Source organism: Scatophagus argus, chromosome 2 (genome assembly GCF_020382885.2).
Source record: "Scatophagus argus isolate fScaArg1 chromosome 2, fScaArg1.pri, whole genome shotgun sequence".
In the NCBI taxonomy this organism is placed as follows: domain Eukaryota; kingdom Metazoa; phylum Chordata; class Actinopteri; family Scatophagidae; genus Scatophagus; species Scatophagus argus.
Window position 1 is genome coordinate 28015314 of NC_058494.1, and position 16698 is coordinate 28032011.

The window sequence follows — 16698 nt, forward strand, 5'->3', positions numbered from 1 at the left end:
TGAGAAACCGTCCCCCAGCTGAGGTTCAGTCTGACGAGTCATGCTGGTGAAGCAGCAGAGCAGAGCTGCCGGCCGCTGACTGACCTGCGTGGTTGTTTCGAGGTTTCAGCGAGGAGTCCGTTTCGAAACACGCGGTTCCTCCCCACGCCATCGACCTCGAGGTCAGAGACGGAGGAGGACGGAAGTTTTCACACGGAGCCGTGCTGGAATCCTCAGGCACACAGCACAATCTTTTCAGTGTTTTTGTGCTCAGACCTAAGCAGAACCAAACGTGGTTTTCACTGATGGTGGCAGATCATCATACATCAGGTCCTCCAGCTGAGCGGGACACCAGAGACATTCGAGACGTTTGACAGGATGTCGGCGGTTGTCCTGGAAACCAGTAGTTTCAATTGTGGCAGACTGAAAATTCTCCTGACGTCTTCACCTCTCAGTCCACCTGCAGATACCGAGAGGAAGCACGAGGCCTTTGAGATGTTTTACGTCTTTCATTCATCGTGCAGCCACACGAACCCTCAACCTTAAGAAAGCACAAAAATCAGTCATTTTGCAGAAAGCAGAAATCTGAACTGGGTCCTGTTTAGATCTGAAGGCGAGTAGGAACGTCGGGTCCACCCCGGGTCCTGGTCTGTGTGCTTATCAGAGCTGCAGAGGGTGGTGGGGCCGCTGGTTGGGGTGAGGGGGGTGAGGGAGGGGGGACGGTTTTGTCTCTCTTTCAGTGATGGCAGCCCAATAATCTATTCATGGGGCTCCTGGAGGGAAAAGGGCCCAGCTGCTCTAATTTGAGAATAAAGAGGAGGCCACCTTTGTTCTGTCGCTTCATACAGAAACATCAACCACCTCCTCCCATCAGCCCCTCCCCCTCACTGCTCCCACCACCACCTCCTCCACCTCCTCCTTTCATTCCTGCACTCCCTCGTTCAGCACATTCAGATGTTTTTCTATGCATTTAAATCACCTTTTGTCATAATCTCACCTCCTCCAGTGCTGACAGATTTAAAAAATATATTTTGTGTTTATCTCTCACATTTTACATTTTAGGGCTCATCTTCCACACGTCTCACCTTTCTGTTGAATTTGTCCTAAAAACAGCTGCTTATAAAAGACTAAATATCAGATAACATTCAAAGTGTAAATATTCTGTGTATCCTCAGTGGTGGTTGGTCTAAAACATTTTGGAACATAAAGTTTCAGTCCAGAATGAGAACGTAAAAAAGTGAAAAATGAAATAAATGCGACTTTAAAGATGATGAGGACGGTGATGGTGATGAAGGTGGAGGTGGCGTGACGTCGTTCTGACAGTGAGGCCTTTTATTTTGAAATCTGGTCAGTTTACTGAGAACTCTTTAACAAGGAAATTATTGTTAAGAACAGAATTAATAAATTGGTTAGAAAATAAACCAATTAAGCAAAAACACTGCGGTGACGGGAAAATGTTGCATTCAAACTCTTTAGTTTGTATTGTTTTGGACTTTGAATTTGTTTAAAGCCAAAACATACAGACAAAATTTAAATATTCTTTACCTCGTGCACAATTTTGAATTTAAAATAAATAGTTTTCTTTTAGGAGCTGTAATAATTTTAAAAATGTGTTTTTGTTTCACTGAGACCGTGCAGGTAAAGCCTGAAGAATGATTTCTTTATGTTTCAGAGGATTCTTCCTCCTCTGCTTCTGCTTTTCTCACTGGGGCGTCAAACTGATCTGATGTCAGTTTGGGGCTTTGAGCCTCCGTGTGAAGGCACTTCTGCACCTCCGTGTAAACTGACTGTCAACAAACCGCCGCTTATTAACATGCAGAGGGGGCGTGTCGCCGCGCAGGCCACGCCCCCTGCTGGTTGATATTAGCCAGCCTCCTCCGGAGCCGATCAAAGCGCTGTCCGCTCGCAGTCAGACGCTGTGGACGTAAGACAACAAAGTGTGGACCAAAGCAGACAAAAGGTCCCGCTGCGGGAAGGAGGCAGGACGGACCCGTCTTCTCTCGGGACTTTGTGGACGTTTTGCTTTGAGGAGAAAAGCTGCAGCTCCGTCCCCCGCCGTGCATGTCCCATCCGGAGCGGAGCGGAGACTCGCACCCAGACGGAGCCCGCAGAGCCGCCAGGCAGCAGACATGACCCGCACACGGAGCCCCGCCTTCAGCCTGCAGCTGCTGCCGCTCCTGCTGCTGTCTGCCCGCATCCAGGTACACCAGAGTCCCGCTGAAATGTGTCTTCTTTGAGCTCGTTAGGAGCAGCGGGACGCGGAGCAGGTGATTCCGTCACCGACAGCCCCGTCAGGCGGCACAAAGTTCGAGAGAAGGCGTCAGGTCGTAAAGTGAGCCGGAAGCCGCTGACGTTCCGCCCCGGTTCGTCCTGGTTCCGGTTGATGTGATCTTAAAATGTTGTGTTGAGAGATAAAACAGCTGCTGTCACCCTCAGCCAGCAGGACTGAAATAAAGTTTGCTGCCACTGAACCCTTACAGGTCTTCACATCAGGCTCCATCAGGATTTGATGCTTTACAGACCAGATGTTCAGGGTCTCCACGGAGACTCAGGAGTTCATCAGGGTCCTCCCTGCTGTCACTTTTCCTCAGCCTGAGGTTTGGTGCAGCAGCTGAACGACGAGTTCTCTTCCATCCTGGACCGTGTAGGGTTAGTCTGAGACAGCATCCAGGTGAGGCCGCCTGCAGCTGCAGCAGATGCGGTCACGTGACACGGAGGCGAGCTGCACCTGCCGGACGCTTTGGCTCGTCCGTTTATGACGTGATGATTCAGATGAACGTCACTCCTGCTTTCTGAACAGATTTGTGTTTTGTTCAAAACATTTAAATCCCAAATATTTCAGCTGAGTTTAAAGTGCTTCATACGACGTCTACGTGCCCTGGTGGAGCCATGCAGAGTGATGTCACTGAGGGAGAATAAGACGTCTGCTGGGGCCACTTTAAAGGGCCGCTCCACCAGTTCTGGGCATCGTGAGGGTTGAAGTGTGTGGGAGGTCAAAGGAGTTGCATCATGGGAAATAACTGTTTCTGTCTGCCTGCTGTGAACTCACCTGTCCGTCCTCTCTGCAGGTGTCTTTGGCTTCGGGACACTTTGAGCTCCAGATCCTGTCCATGCAGAACGTGAACGGGCAGCTGCAGACCGGCGCCTGCTGCGATGGAGCCCGGGACGCTGCGGACCGGCGCTGCACGGCGGACGAGTGCGACACCTTCTTTCGCGTGTGTCTGAAGGAGTACCAGCTGAAGGTCTCCTCGGCGGGGCCCTGCAGCTTCGGCGCCGCCTCCACGCCCGTACTCGGCGGGAATACCTTTTCGTTACGCGGCGCCGAGAGCGACAAGGCCAGGATGGTGCTGCCGTTCAGCTTCGCGTGGCCGGTGAGTTCAGTCCGCCTCGTGGTGTTGTTGTGTCTCAGTAGGGATGGACTGAAGTCTCGGGGGGACAGCGGTGAGGACGAGACTGGAAGACTCGGCGTTGTTGGACATTAACCATCTGCCACTTTATCAGTTTGGTTTGTGGTTCTGCAGTCCTGACTAAACCTGGACCTCGGTTTTCTGAGATGCTGAGTCATGAGTGTGTTGTTATGCAGTCGTGGTCAGCGACTGATGCTGGTTGGACCGATCTTTTCTCGTTATGTCCGTCTCTGGTCTGATTCGGCTGTGGGCTCGAGTGGCAGGTTCCTCGGGGCCTCATGGTGTTGCTGTGGTAGTTTTGTCTCACCTGTCCAGCGTGGCCGTCGCTGGCGGCTGCAGCACCGACCCAGACTGTGTGTCAGTGGTGTTTGCTGGGGCTGCGGTGGCGGCTCGACCGACTTCCTGTCTCGTACTTTTTGCAGGTCTCGTCTTTCTTTCTGTGTTCCGGTGTCTCGGTGTCTCCGAGCCTCTCAGGGCGGGACGGGGACAAAGGGCTGGGGACGGAGGGTCGGAACTGCGGGGGCTGGACTGAGTGTCCAGAGTGAGCGAGAGAATTTAAAGTAAAACTCAAACCGGAGAAAAGTCAGTTTTAGTTTTCATCCCTCGTCTCTGAGTCGAATTCACGGGATGTTTGAGATGCGAAGCTTATCGCCCAGCGGAAGGCCGGGCTGGTTCGGGTTGTGGGCAGCAGGAACGCACACACACACACTCTGACTCTGCCAGTCCACCAAACATGGAGGCGTCTGACTCACGCTGACGACTCAACCGTGTGAGCACAGACCTGTGGGCCAGCGTGGTCCTGCCGTCTCGTCCAGCACAAACTGCCGAATCAGACGTTTTTGCAGCATTTGACTCTGCAGCGTCGCACGTTTGCATCCTCACACCTGCTCATCGCGGTCCCTTCGAGAAGCTGACATCACAGCCTGAGCAAACGGCCTGTGGTTTCCTGCAGAGCTGAGAGTTCATCTAGCACCTGAGGATCTACGCCAACATCAGCAGGGTTTGGTAAACGCGGCCCGCCGGCGATGAAGTTCAGATCAAATCACAGACGTGACATCGATGGCCCGGCAGGAAACGTTCGGGTCGCCAGGTTCTCGTGGTCAACTCTGTGGCAGCTTTCCCTCAGCGGGTCCGGATGGGGTCAGATGTTAGCGTGGAGGGACTGATGTCAGCAGGAGACCTTCACTGATTGGTCAGGACTTCAGTCGGGCTTCAGATTAACGCGACATCCAGCTCACAGAATTAAAACTGGAACCAGTTTTCTCAAAGAGCCCACAAAGACTGAGGGAGAGAGAGTCACCACAGACAGAGTCAGACCACAGTAACACACACACACACACACACACACACACACACACACACTCACTCACACACACACACACACACACTGTGGCTGCTGTCTGTCATTCGATAGCAGTGAGAGCGACTGTGGCTTTAAGAGAGACAAAGAGTTTCAAAGTGGAACAGAAATAATGGGACTCAAACACTCACACTCACACACACACTCACACACACTCACACACTCTCACACTCTCTCACACACACACTCTCACACACACTCTGTAAATGTTTCCAGTGGTTCCTGAAGCCTCATTTGGTGTTTTGTTGTTTTGTTGACTCTGAGCTCTCAGTCGATTGGTTGATGTGTTTAAGTGTCTTGTTGTGAAAGTCTGTAAATCCCACGTCGTCCACCATAAACTGTTTCATGTTTATTTAATGTGGATTTAAATCTGCAAACTTGCTGATGAAATGTGAACTGATGAATCCTGTGTGTGTGTGTGTGTGTGCAGAGGTCGTACACGTTGATCGTCGAAGCCTTGGACTTCAACAACGACTCTTCCTCCGGCAGTGAGTATCATCCTCATCCTCATCCTCTTCATCCATACACAGAAACAAGGTGGCTTCAGTCACATTAAACTTTGTGAGGCTGTTTTTCACAGGCCCTGTAGACTTCTGGACGTCCCCCCTGACCCCCCTGACCCACCTGACCCACCTGAAACCCCTGAGCCCCTCGTCCAGCAGCCCATAGGTGTTTACACGGCCTGATGGAGCCTCATTCAGAAAACTGGCTTTATGGAGTGTGTGTGAGAGGAGGGTGTGTGTCTGTGTGTGTGTGTGTGTGTGTGTGTTTATCACCCCACAGTCAGCGGGAGTGTTGGCTTCTTGCTGTATTTGGCGTCGCACAGGGAACCATTACAGGCCTGGTGTGAAGTTGGCTGACCTCAGCTCAGGTGGGCTTCAGCGCAGGTGGTGGTGCGGGGGTGGGGTGGTGGTCCAGTTCAGTCAGAAACATGTGGAGGACTTTCCCTTCAGGTTTCCCGGTTCGAGCTGTCGGGCAGGTGTTGGCTCCGCAGCTCCGTCGGTATTCCTCGATAAAGTGTCAGCTTTGACTGTTTGCTCAGACGTCCTGGACTGAAGGGTTTCGGCCGTCTGTGGGGCTCACAGCCTCTCAAAGCTCCTGTGCTGTTTTTTATTCTCCATCGCAATGTGAAGTGTCACAGTTTGCTTCCAGACCGGCGGCGCTGCCTGCCCCGAGTCTTTTCCCCGCATTGAGTCCGGCTGCCGGTCGGTTCAGTGGACGCCGTCACCTCAGGCCGACCGCACTTTCCAGCCTGTCGGTGAAATACCACAGAGCGGCTCAGCGTTTTCCGACTCTGTGGAATATTCCAGCAGCTGGACTCCTGTGCCTGCCGGTCCGGACGGCTGGCAGGTAGAGGACGCCGTGTGACGGCTCAGTGCTTAAGTGTTTCCTCTGACCGTGTCCGCAGGCGTGGGCGCGGCGGTCATCGAGAGAGCCGTCCACTCGGGGATGATCAATCCCAGCCGGCAGTGGCAGAGCCTGAAGCACAACGGGCCCGTGGCTCAGTTCCACTTCCAGGTCCGCCTCGGCTGTGACGAGCACTACTACGGCTTCGGCTGCAACAAGTTCTGCCGCCCGCGAGACGACTTCTTCGGCCACTACGAGTGCGACCACAACGGCAACAAGACGTGCCTGGAGGGCTGGTCGGGTCCGGACTGCAACACGGGTGAGTCCCGAGGGTTTTGTTGGTGCTGCCTGTCTGACTGCTGGCAGGAGGTCCAGGAGGATCCTGGCTGACTGCTTGTGTCGTGTCTCTGCAGCGACGTGCCGGCAGGGCTGCAGTGCAGAACACGGGTCCTGTAAGGTTCCTGGAGAGTGCAGGTGAGAACGTCTCTGGTTTCTGTCTGTTTCTAACACAGAGAGTGGAGCTGAAAGGTACTTGTACACCACTGAGGTATAAAAACACAAGACGATCAGGTACATGTGTATCATACATGAGATGAGTCACAGCCTGAATGCACTGAACCAGGATCAGGTTTTTGTCTGTTGTGTGCAAATAAGAAACACTTCAGAGAGCTGACATCGTCACATCGCATGCTCACAGTTTTCTGTATTTGTGTGTGTGTGTGTGTGTGTGTGCATGCGTGTGTGTGTGTGTGTGTGTGTGTGTGCATGCGTGTGTGTGTGTGTGTGTCAGGTGTCTGTATGGCTGGCAGGGTGAGTACTGCGATCAGTGCATCCCTCATCCTGGATGTGTTCATGGCAGCTGTGTGGAGCCCTGGCAGTGTCTCTGTGACACCAACTATGGAGGACAGCTGTGTGACAAAGGTCCACACTCACACACACACACACACACACACAGAGGACGAGGTCTCGGTTTTGTGGACCTCTGTGGTTGACTGTCCCGTCCGTCCCGTCTTTGTCGTGCAGATCTGAACACGTGTGCAACGCTGCAGCCATGTTTGAACGGAGGAACGTGCAGCAACACGGGACCAGACAAGTACCAGTGCTCGTGTCCTGACGGCTTCTCCGGGCTCAGCTGTCAGACAGGTGAGACCGGCGGGCTCCGCTTCGCCACGGCTTCAGTCTGTGTGGAGGCGACCATGACGTACGTTAAAGGAACAGTTCACCTAAAACTGAAACTTCAGTCATGAGCTCCTGATGTGGAGTCAATGAAGGTTCTCAGTCCAGGAAACATTTCTGTAACAGTCTGATAGACAGCTGAAGAGAGACGGTGACTGGAGTTTCATTTGGGTGAACTGTCCCTTTAACTTCACTTCTCGTCTGTATGAAATGGCTTCGGTTGCTGAGAGTCACTTGGGCCTCCTGACTGATGTGAAACCTCTGTGTGTCTCAGCGGACCGCGTCTGTCTGTCCAGCCCCTGTCTGAACGGTGGGACCTGCGAGGAAACCGGTCAGGGTTTTGAGTGCCGCTGTGCCCCTGGTTGGACGGGACCGACCTGCTCCATCGGTGAGACCTGCTCGAACCTCCCAGCTCATCCTCTTTGAGCCTCCAGTGAAGCTTCATGACTTGGTTCGGTTTTTCTGTCTGTCTCAGATGTGGACGAGTGCCTGGCGAACCCCTGCAGTCACGGAGGAAGGTGTCAGGACCTGGTCAACGGTTTCAGGTGCAGCTGTCCCCCTCAGTGGACAGGAAAGACCTGCCTCATCGGTCAGTGCTGCTTTGACTCAAAGCTTGAGAGAGTTTGTGTGTTTGCCAGGCTGCTGGGGAAACTTTGTGGTGTGTTCAGTGATGATTCATGTCTTCCACTGTGGAGACTTTTGTTACAAATAAATGTGTCACGTCAGCTGAAGGACGGTTTTCAGTCTGGAGCTCCGTCCCCCGTCTCCTCCCACTGAGTCTGTTCTTCCTGATCCCTGGAGGAATGGTTGTGGTTTGGAGGCTTAGCGCCCCGGATCACCTCACCGCAGCGCTAATCCACCGCCAGCCACACGCTCCTCAACCTTTATCTGTGGCTCGCCAGTCTGGTCTGCCAGCCCTCGCCGTGCAGCCCGTCTTCCCTCCCACACACGGACTCCAGATTAACTCGGCTTCACGACCCCAGCGACTCGGGGTGGTGTTTGTTCTGTCGGTGCTGTGACTCCCGACCTCAGACGTCCGCCTGAAGGCTGATGAAGCGTCATTTAAAGGGAGATGACGTACTTTAGCTGAAGCCACATTCACAGGATGAGACTGCATGCAGGGACACAAATACAGAAGAATCAACTGACCAATCACAGAACAGCTCGTGTCTGAAGTCAGCCAACATCAGCCGCCCTGAGCTGCTGCTCATACCTGAAGGTTTAGATCTAAAACGGACAGCAAACCGCAGCTGTCGCTCTCTCTAATCTCTTCATTCGTTTCAGACGCCAACGAGTGCGACGGCGACCCCTGCGTCAACGCCAACGCCTGCCGAAATCTGATTGGAGGATACTTCTGCGAGTGTCTCCCCGGTTGGACGGGCCAGAACTGCGACACCAGTGAGTGAGAAGCTGCTAGAACACGTTGATCTGATCTGAGCTGGACCCTGATGAGGCCAACACGTCCAACCCAACATCAGTGATAACGTAAAGCTTTATTTGTACAGAAAGTCTGCACAAAAGGCTTTCGTTTGAGTTGGTTTGGGGGGTTTTGCTCTGGAACACAATCCTGTTTGGACAACCAGGTCTGATGTTGTTGGATGAACGCGGTCCACCTGTCAGATCAGCAGTCATCAGACATTCCTGACAGGTGAAACGAGCAGCTGTGAGACATATGAGACACAGGAAAGCAGTCGTCAGAGCTCACAGTCAGGTGGAGGTTTTCCCCCCGAGGACAAACGAGTCTGTCTCTGTCTCTTCTGTTTACCTTCCCGTCAAAGTCGTGATAAACTCGGTGTGAATTGTCTCCGCAGACGTCAACGACTGTCGAGGACAGTGTCTCAACGGAGCCACGTGCAAGGTCAGCTTCAGTCCAGCTACACGCTGTTTCCTGCCTTCTTCTTCTTCTTCTTCTCCTCACACTGACATCCTGTTTACTGATGCAGCCAGATTATGTTACATCAGCAGCTTGGTCTGTCAGCCCTCAGCGCAGCTCGCTTTGACTTTTACAGCATTTAGTGTCATTAGGAAAAACAGGCGTTTCTCAGAGAAAACGAAATAAAATCCAAAGTACAAACTGATGCTGAGTTCAAAACTTTTCATTTAATACCCAAACAGTACAAGTACCTTCCTGAACGTTACTGCTAACGTCAGCTTCAGGCTGTTTTTGTTGCCTCCTGGATTTTCTATGAACGCTGCAAAGACATTTAAGACGTTTAAGACATTTAAGACGTTTGGGGGGGGAAATAAATCGCAGCTGCGCCAGGAGATAAAAGCAAACACACAATACGAAGGAAAGTTTAACTGGTGGAATCTGGCATGTTAGCTTGATGCTAACAGCATGTCATGATATAAAATAAAAAGTTCCGACACATTTTCTGTGTTAAATATTCACCGAGTGTCACATCCCGTCCCGACGGTCGTCTCTTTTCGTCTTTCAGGACCTGGTGAACGGCTTCAAGTGTGTGTGCGCTCCAGGTTTCGGCGGCGAACTCTGCGAGAAAGACGTGGACGAGTGCTCCAGCGGGCCGTGCCTCAACGGCGGCCGATGCCAGGATGACGTCAACGGCTTCCGCTGCCTGTGTCCACCTGGTTTCTCTGGAAGTCGCTGCCAGGTGAGCTGACGGGGAAACAGGAAGTGAAGGGAAACGTTTTGTGTTAGTCGTGTTTACGTTAATCAGTCGAATTCAGACGTTAGAGAACATCTGTCCGCTAAAGATGAATTTCCAAGCAAAGTTTGAGAATCGTGCAGAGGAGGAGCTGATGGTGTGGAGAAGACATCAGAATTCAAACAGTCCAGTAAAAGTCCAGTAAAACCTTTGAAGATGTTCAGGGTTTACTCGTGTGGATCTGCTGGCTGTGGCGTCCTCTTCCTGTCTCTGTAAGTGAACTGCACGTCTTTGTGTCCGAGTGGCTGAAACTCACCAGGATCTGCAGTGATGCCGAGCCACTGGAGTCTTGTACCTGATGACTCCGGACGTCCTCTCAGAGCTCTGTCTGAAGCCGAGCTGTCCTCTTTGTCCGCAGTCGGATATCGATTACTGCCTCCGCGGCCCGTGTCAGAACGGCGGCCAGTGTTTCAACGTGGCGGCCGACTACGTCTGTAAATGTCCCGAGGACTACGAGGGCAAGAACTGCTCTCGGCTGAAGGACCACTGCAGCGCCGCGCCCTGCAAAGGTTCACATCCAGCCCACATTCACTCATTCATCTCATTCAGGTCCAAAACACTTCAGTTCAGTAAGTCAAAGTCGGACGTCCTGTGTGTCCCCCTCCTGTCCAGTGATTGACAGCTGCACAGTGGCGGTGGCGTCCAACAGCACGCCGAGCGGGGTGCGTTTGATTTCGTCCAGCGTGTGCGGCCCTCACGGGCGCTGTCGGAGTCACGCCGGCGGGCAGTTCAGCTGCGAGTGTGAGGACGGGTTCAGCGGGACATACTGTCACGAGAGTGAGTCCGTAAATATTTACAAAGGATTTGACATTCTGTCCGGTTTTGTTTTGATTTTGGTCTTCTTGTATGTTGACTTCTTTGCTTTGCTGGTGATAAACTCTTCTTTCCTCTGTCCCTCAGACATAAATGACTGTGAGAGCGCCCCCTGTCTGAACGGAGGAACCTGCATCGACAGAGTCAGTCAGTACCAGTGCATCTGCGCTCACGGTTGGGACGGACCTTCCTGCCAGAACAGTGAGTCTTCCTCTTCGTCCCTCTTCGCCGGCGCGTGTGGCGGACATGTTGGACGCGTTCTCACGTGTTGTCTCTGTCACGCAGACATCGACGACTGCGGCTCTGATCCCTGCCAGAATCGAGGCGTCTGTCGAGACCTGGTCAACGATTTCTACTGTGAGTGTGACGACGGCTGGAAGGGAAAGACGTGTCACTCCAGTAAGTGTGTGTGCGTGTGTGTGTGCGTGCGCACTGCTCACCTGTTCACCAGGTGTTCCTCTTCCTCCTCTGAGCCTGTTGCTGTTGTTTCCAGGAGAAAGTCAGTGTGACGAGGCGACCTGCAACAACGGAGCAACCTGCCACGACGAAGGAGACGCCTTCAAGTGCGTGTGCGCCGCCGGCTGGGCGGGCGCCACCTGTAGCATCGGTCGGTATGACGACGTGTGTTTTCACTTATTCTGTAGCGTCTGCATGTCAGTCCGGCAGCTCACGGTCGTGTTTGCGTCTCCAGCGAAGAACAGCAGCTGCGTGCCGAGTCCCTGCGAGAACGGAGGGACGTGTGTGGTGGACGGAGACTCCTTCAGATGCGTCTGTAAAGAGGGCTGGGAGGACACCACCTGCAGCCGCAGTGAGTCACGGCACCACCTCCACCTCACTCATTCAGCCTCCAGTCTGGGCAGGGACCAGGTTTCCCTGAGTCCTGAGAGCCACAGCCTCAGACAACACCACATACTGATGCATGTGAAACACTCGGGCGGTGCTGCCCACAGACGGGCGGTGTTCCAGCTCTCCATTGGCCACAGCTGTTCCAGCCGCAGAGTTTTTTCCCTTTTTGTTGTGCAGAGCAGATGCAGACAGATTGACTCCGCACTGATGAAGCGTGTCAGCGTGGCTCCGCCGACTTCCTGTCGAGCTCACACGTGAAGCTGACCAGAAACTCCACAGTCCACCTTCTTCTTTACACTGAAAACCTTCTCCTTCCAGTGCGGGACGAGACCCGATTACTGCTTAAAGTACACAAGTACAACAGCCACAGTAATTACAGCAAACTCTCAAATCAGATTACAGGCAGGCATGTTATACCCTCCATCCAATCACAAGACAGCACTGACTGCAGTCATTTCAACTGCTCCTAATGAAACATACAGCAGTGACAGCGAATCAGAGGGACTAAATGCGCCCACTGTGTAACTGAGGCCACGCCCACCTCTCCTTCCTCCTGATGCGGAGGATTCCAGCTGACGTTCTTGTTAATGTGCTAACATTTAGCAGCTGACGTTTAGCACGTTAAAACGTCAGAATGTGTGACGTGAACTGAACGTCGCACAGGAGCCTTTCAGACCAACACAAGTGAAGGAAAACAAGCGCAGGACAAACCACACGTGTCGCCGGCGGCGATCCAGTATGAATCAGCTTAGCTTAGCTTCACTTCCTGTTGTGCTGGTGGTCGGTGGTAGTGATCATCAGATTGAACTGGAGCGAACGCCGTCACAGGACTCCACGTGTTATTGTAGTCGGACTGAAGGGATCTGAACTCGGTCAGAAAAGTCTTAACACGGAGTTCATCTTCTTTTTCAGACACCAACGACTGCAGTCCTCATCCCTGGTGAGTCTCACACACACACACACACGCGCGCGCACACACACACACACGCGCGCGCACACACACACGCACACACGCGCACACACGCGCACACGCAGCATCAGGTTTTGCTCACGGTGTCCTAACTGTGTCCTCCTGCAGTTATAACGGTGGGACCTGCGTGGACGGAGACAACTGGTTTCGCTGTGAATGCGCTCCGGGGTTCGCCGGCCCAGACTGCAGGATCAGTGAGTGTGTTTTCGTTTTCTGTCTGACCACTTCCTGCCTCTGACGATCTCACTTCACACAGGTGAACAGAGCTGATGAGCGTCACTCATCTCTTCCAGACATTAACGAGTGCCAGTCGTCGCCCTGCTCCGTCGGCTCCACCTGTGTGGATGAAATCAACGGTTATCGCTGCGTCTGCCCGCCAGGAAGAGTCGGCCCGCGCTGCCAGGAAGGTAACGTCAGATCGCCACCCGATGACTCGTGAAACAGATACAGTCCAGTGAGTCTCACCTCTGACATGTTGGGTGCTGACGGTGGTTTTGTGCCGCAGCGTCGGGGAGGCCGTGTGAGGTCGGAGGTCTGCTGGCTCCGGATGGAAGCCGATGGGACGAGGACTGCAACAGGTGCCGCTGCCACAACGGGAGGATCGGCTGCACGAAGGTACGAGCGAGGACCCGCTTTCACTCGCCCTTACGGAGTTTTAAGAGCTTATCAAATAACAATAAAGTCAGCTGCCACGTGTAATGAAAACTGCACCGTCTGAAGCTTCTCCCACGTCCGCTCGCTCCACCCGACTGCACTGTCAGATGGACAACGGAAACGTTTGCTTGTGCTTCACCTCATAAACATTCTTATGGTTCACTCCTTAAGTGCTTCAGCTGCAGGAAGAAACAAAGCAGTGAATTATTTTCGACTGAGTTGGTCGATTCGCGAGCCCGCGGCTGGTGAGCAGGTCTTACTGTTGAGCTGGAACATGTTAGCGTTGGCTGAATCATACGTCAGTGGGTGGAGGCAAAGAATTCACACAATCTGCTGTGTAGTCGGATCTGTAACTGGTTTATCTGTCAGTGCGATGCCGTGCAGTAAAAAGTAAAGATTTACGACGTGAGGAGGTGAACTGAGTGAAAGAACTTGGTTTGTTCTGCCACAGTAAAATGAAATGCAGGTAAACTAAAGCAGCGTGTAAACAAACCTCCGTCACTGCACTGTGTCTCCGCCAGCTTCGGTGTGGACCTCCACCCTGCAGCCTCCACAGGAAGACTCGGGGCTCCGAGTGTCCAGCCGGTCACACGTGTGTCGCCGTCCCGGACGAGCGCTGCTTCGTCAAGCCCTGCGCCGGCCAGGGGGAGTGCTGGAGCCCCGCCCACCAGGCCCCGCCCACAGCCGGGTGTCACCCAGAGGCCGGCTGCACCAACATCACCTTCACCTTCAACAAAGACATCATGATGAAGGTCAGTTTGGTTAAATGACACCAGCCAGCAGTTTGTACGAGTTCAGCTGTGCTCAACGTGTGCGGGCTGCACCTGCTCAGGTGTGAAGAGTGTGTGTGTGTGACTGAACAAACCCTGTGAAGGTGTCACCAGCCTGACAAACCAAACAGGCGGTGGACTCATGGAGGAAACAATCGGCAGCTGCAGGTAAAACGAGCTCCGACAGGAAGCTCCTGCAGGAGTCGCAGCCAGCTGATCTGAGGTCAGACAGACAGGACGACAGGCGCAGGAGGACATTTTACTGCAGTACTGAATACATTTAGTACATTGTCTTGATTTGTACTTACTTGGACATGAGTGACATTTTCAGTGCAGGACTTTTACTTGAAATTGAGTATTTTTACTGTGGTACAGGATCTGCATGCTCCATCCACGCCGAATATCTGACAGCTTCCTGTTGCTGTTTGCAGGGCGTGACGGTGGAGCAGGTGTGCCGTCAGCTCAGGAGCCTCTACGTCGCCATAGACCCGTCGCCTGACTCGTCCGTCTCCGTGACCTGCCAGCCGTCGCTCAACGCCAACAACGAGATCCACGTGGCCATCGTGAGTCGCAAACGAAACTCCGCAGTGTTTGTCAGCTGATGCCATCTGGTGGTGATTTCCAGCTGTTTCCTGTCCATCACATTAACGTTTAGCACCCGTCTGGAAAATGAAGACGGACGAGAGCACCAGCAGGGTGCAGCTCTGTTGATTATTAATTAGACCGTACCAGCTTTTAGACTGAAACTTGATTGGAGTTTTTCTGTTGAACCCTTCAGTCGAGCGGCGACCGGCAGAGCGGCATGACCTTAGTCAAGGAAATCACAGACAAGGTCATGGATGTGGTCAGCAAGAGGAACGCCAACAGCAGCATCATCGGCGCCGTCGCTGAGGTTCGCGTCCAGAGACGGCAAAGCCCCGACGCCAACGGTGAGCAGCTCTCATGTGTTTCTGATCGTGAAACTTCGGTCTGTGGGGAGTTGAAGTCTGTAGTCTGTCTCCATGGAAACCGAGCAATCTGATGAGCTTGTCTTGAGTTGTTCTCTGACCTCCATCTTTCTCTCCATCCAACAGACCACATCGTGCCCCTGCTGGTTTCCGTGGTGATCGTCGTGTGGGCATTGGCGATCGTGTCGATGTTGCTGTGGTGCGTGAGGAGGCGGAGGAAGCAGAGCACCCACACGGGGGTCAGCACGCAGCCGTCGTCTTTGGTCCCCGCCGCAGAGGACAACAACGCCCTCCACAACAGCCTCAGCACCGCCCGCGAGCAGCTCAACCACATCAAAAATCCGATCGAGAAGAACCCACCGAGCCAGCACCACCAGCACCACCTCCTCCATCACCACCTCTGCGAGGACAAGAACTCGGTCAATGCCAGGATCCGGAAGTCAGACACTGGGAGCCAGTCGGACGAGGACGAGATGGACAAGAGGCTGCAGAAGGCCAGGTTCCCCCGGGCGCCGCCGGCGTACTCGCTGGTGGACTGGGAGGATCGAGTCCCTCACTGGACCAGCAAACAGGACAACAGGCAGATCCAGTCGCAGAGCGTGAACAGGATGGACTACATCGTATAACCAACGGGACTCGAAGTGACTGGACCGTCCACCTGAGACGTCTTTTCTTCCTGTTTGCAGTTGAATTTCCAGATGGAATTTTTTTGCTGTTTTAATTTATGTTTTGACTGATGCTGGCCTCAGTGGTCCACCGCGGTTGACTGGATCTACAATTTTGTGGACGCCTTCCAGAATTTGGACGTGCAGGAACTTTCCCTAAAGCCTTTGAGCACGGTTCACATCTTTCAGCGACGACTTGTGGGTTTGAATGTGCTGCTGCCTCCACAGCACCTGATTTGAGAAATCATATTATTAAAATATTTATTTTGTTTTTCTGGGGGACATTTGGGTCAATATGAAGAATCGTTCATGCAGAATGTTTCTGTACAGATGTGTAAATAATTTTTGAACTAATTGTTGTGTATATTTGATTTATTAACTTAAAGATATTTCATTTTTAACTTATGAGTACTGAGTTTGACAGCTTCATAAGCTTGTCTGTGGAAATGTTTTGGATTTTTTTGTTTTGTTTTTGTTTTGAAGTTCATTTGTAGCCTTTTGGATTTGGGCATTTTTGTGCCTCAGCTAAGCGTTTTGTCTGTTGTGTGGTGCATTTTGTTGGTACGGTGGCCAGGATGTTCTGTTGGGTCGTGAGCACGGACGGAGTTTGCTGCTGCAGAGTCTTTTACACAAACCAACATGGTGGCAGACGTATTACTTTTGCTACTGAAACGAAATTCTTCAAGGGACACAACTTTTTGTAGTAACGTGTATGTTTTGTACAGTGTAAAAAGAGGAAGTGGGAACAGGTTTTCTGTTTGTTGGTGTTTTAATAAACTGGATGATTGATTAAAGGAAGCCCGTGGAGTTTCCTTTCTTCTTTTTCCTGGCAGGAACAACATTTGCATGATGATTTATTTTAAATGTTAGATTCCAGTCTTCTTCTTCTTCTCTGCCTTTGTTAGCACATTGCTACCTTTTTCTTGGCGAGTTACCTTAAGGCCTGTTGGTCAGTGGAACGTTGACGGCGTTGGTTGGAGCGTGTATCCAAACAGGAAGCGACTCTGCTGGGAGCCTTTGAAGAGGTAGAAGAAGAGAGAAGCCAACAAGAACACTGTGGAGCTGTCATGTGACCTGTTACCTGTTTGTGTGATTGGA

The 16698-nt window shown here is 52.5% G+C and overlaps 1 protein-coding gene across 4 annotated transcripts; it reads left to right on the plus strand.

The window, feature by feature from the left end:
- The first annotated feature begins 1843 nt into the window (after window positions 1–1843).
- LOC124052500 (protein jagged-1a-like) lies at window positions 1844–16398 on the plus strand. 4 transcript variants are annotated; one of them, XM_046376832.1, is made up of 26 exons: window positions 1845–2180; window positions 3048–3350; window positions 5177–5234; window positions 6155–6412; window positions 6507–6567; window positions 6884–7014; window positions 7117–7236; window positions 7544–7657; window positions 7745–7858; window positions 8554–8667; window positions 9081–9127; window positions 9708–9881; window positions 10294–10444; window positions 10548–10712; window positions 10836–10949; window positions 11034–11147; window positions 11242–11355; window positions 11440–11556; window positions 12507–12534; window positions 12673–12758; window positions 12858–12971; window positions 13070–13179; window positions 13740–13970; window positions 14420–14551; window positions 14767–14917; window positions 15062–16398. In XM_046376832.1, exons 1-26 carry the CDS (start codon window positions 2109–2111, stop codon window positions 15559–15561), a joined length of 3693 nt encoding a protein of 1230 aa, XP_046232788.1. In that variant the 5' UTR covers window positions 1845–2108; the 3' UTR covers window positions 15562–16398. The 4 variants fall into 4 exon arrangements, with proteins under 4 accessions (XP_046232815.1, XP_046232788.1, XP_046232806.1 ...); XM_046376841.1 differs by lacking the exon at window positions 1845–2180 and adding an exon at window positions 2208–2650; XM_046376859.1 differs by lacking the exon at window positions 13740–13970 and having other exon boundaries at window positions 1844–2180.
- Window positions 16399–16698: the final 300 nt, after the last annotated feature.

Excerpts from the sequence above, each read along its gene's own strand:
- LOC124052500 (XM_046376832.1), top strand. The coding sequence starts at position 2,109 with ATGACCCGCACACGGAGCCCCGCCTTCAGCCTGCAGCTGCTGCCGCTC. Across the intron at positions 11,356-11,439 it reads GGGCGCCACCTGTAGCATCG|CGAAGAACAGCAGCTGCGTG; the intron begins GTCGGTATGACG and ends TTGCGTCTCCAG. Across the intron at positions 11,557-12,506 it reads GGACACCACCTGCAGCCGCA|ACACCAACGACTGCAGTCCT; the intron begins GTGAGTCACGGC and ends CTTCTTTTTCAG.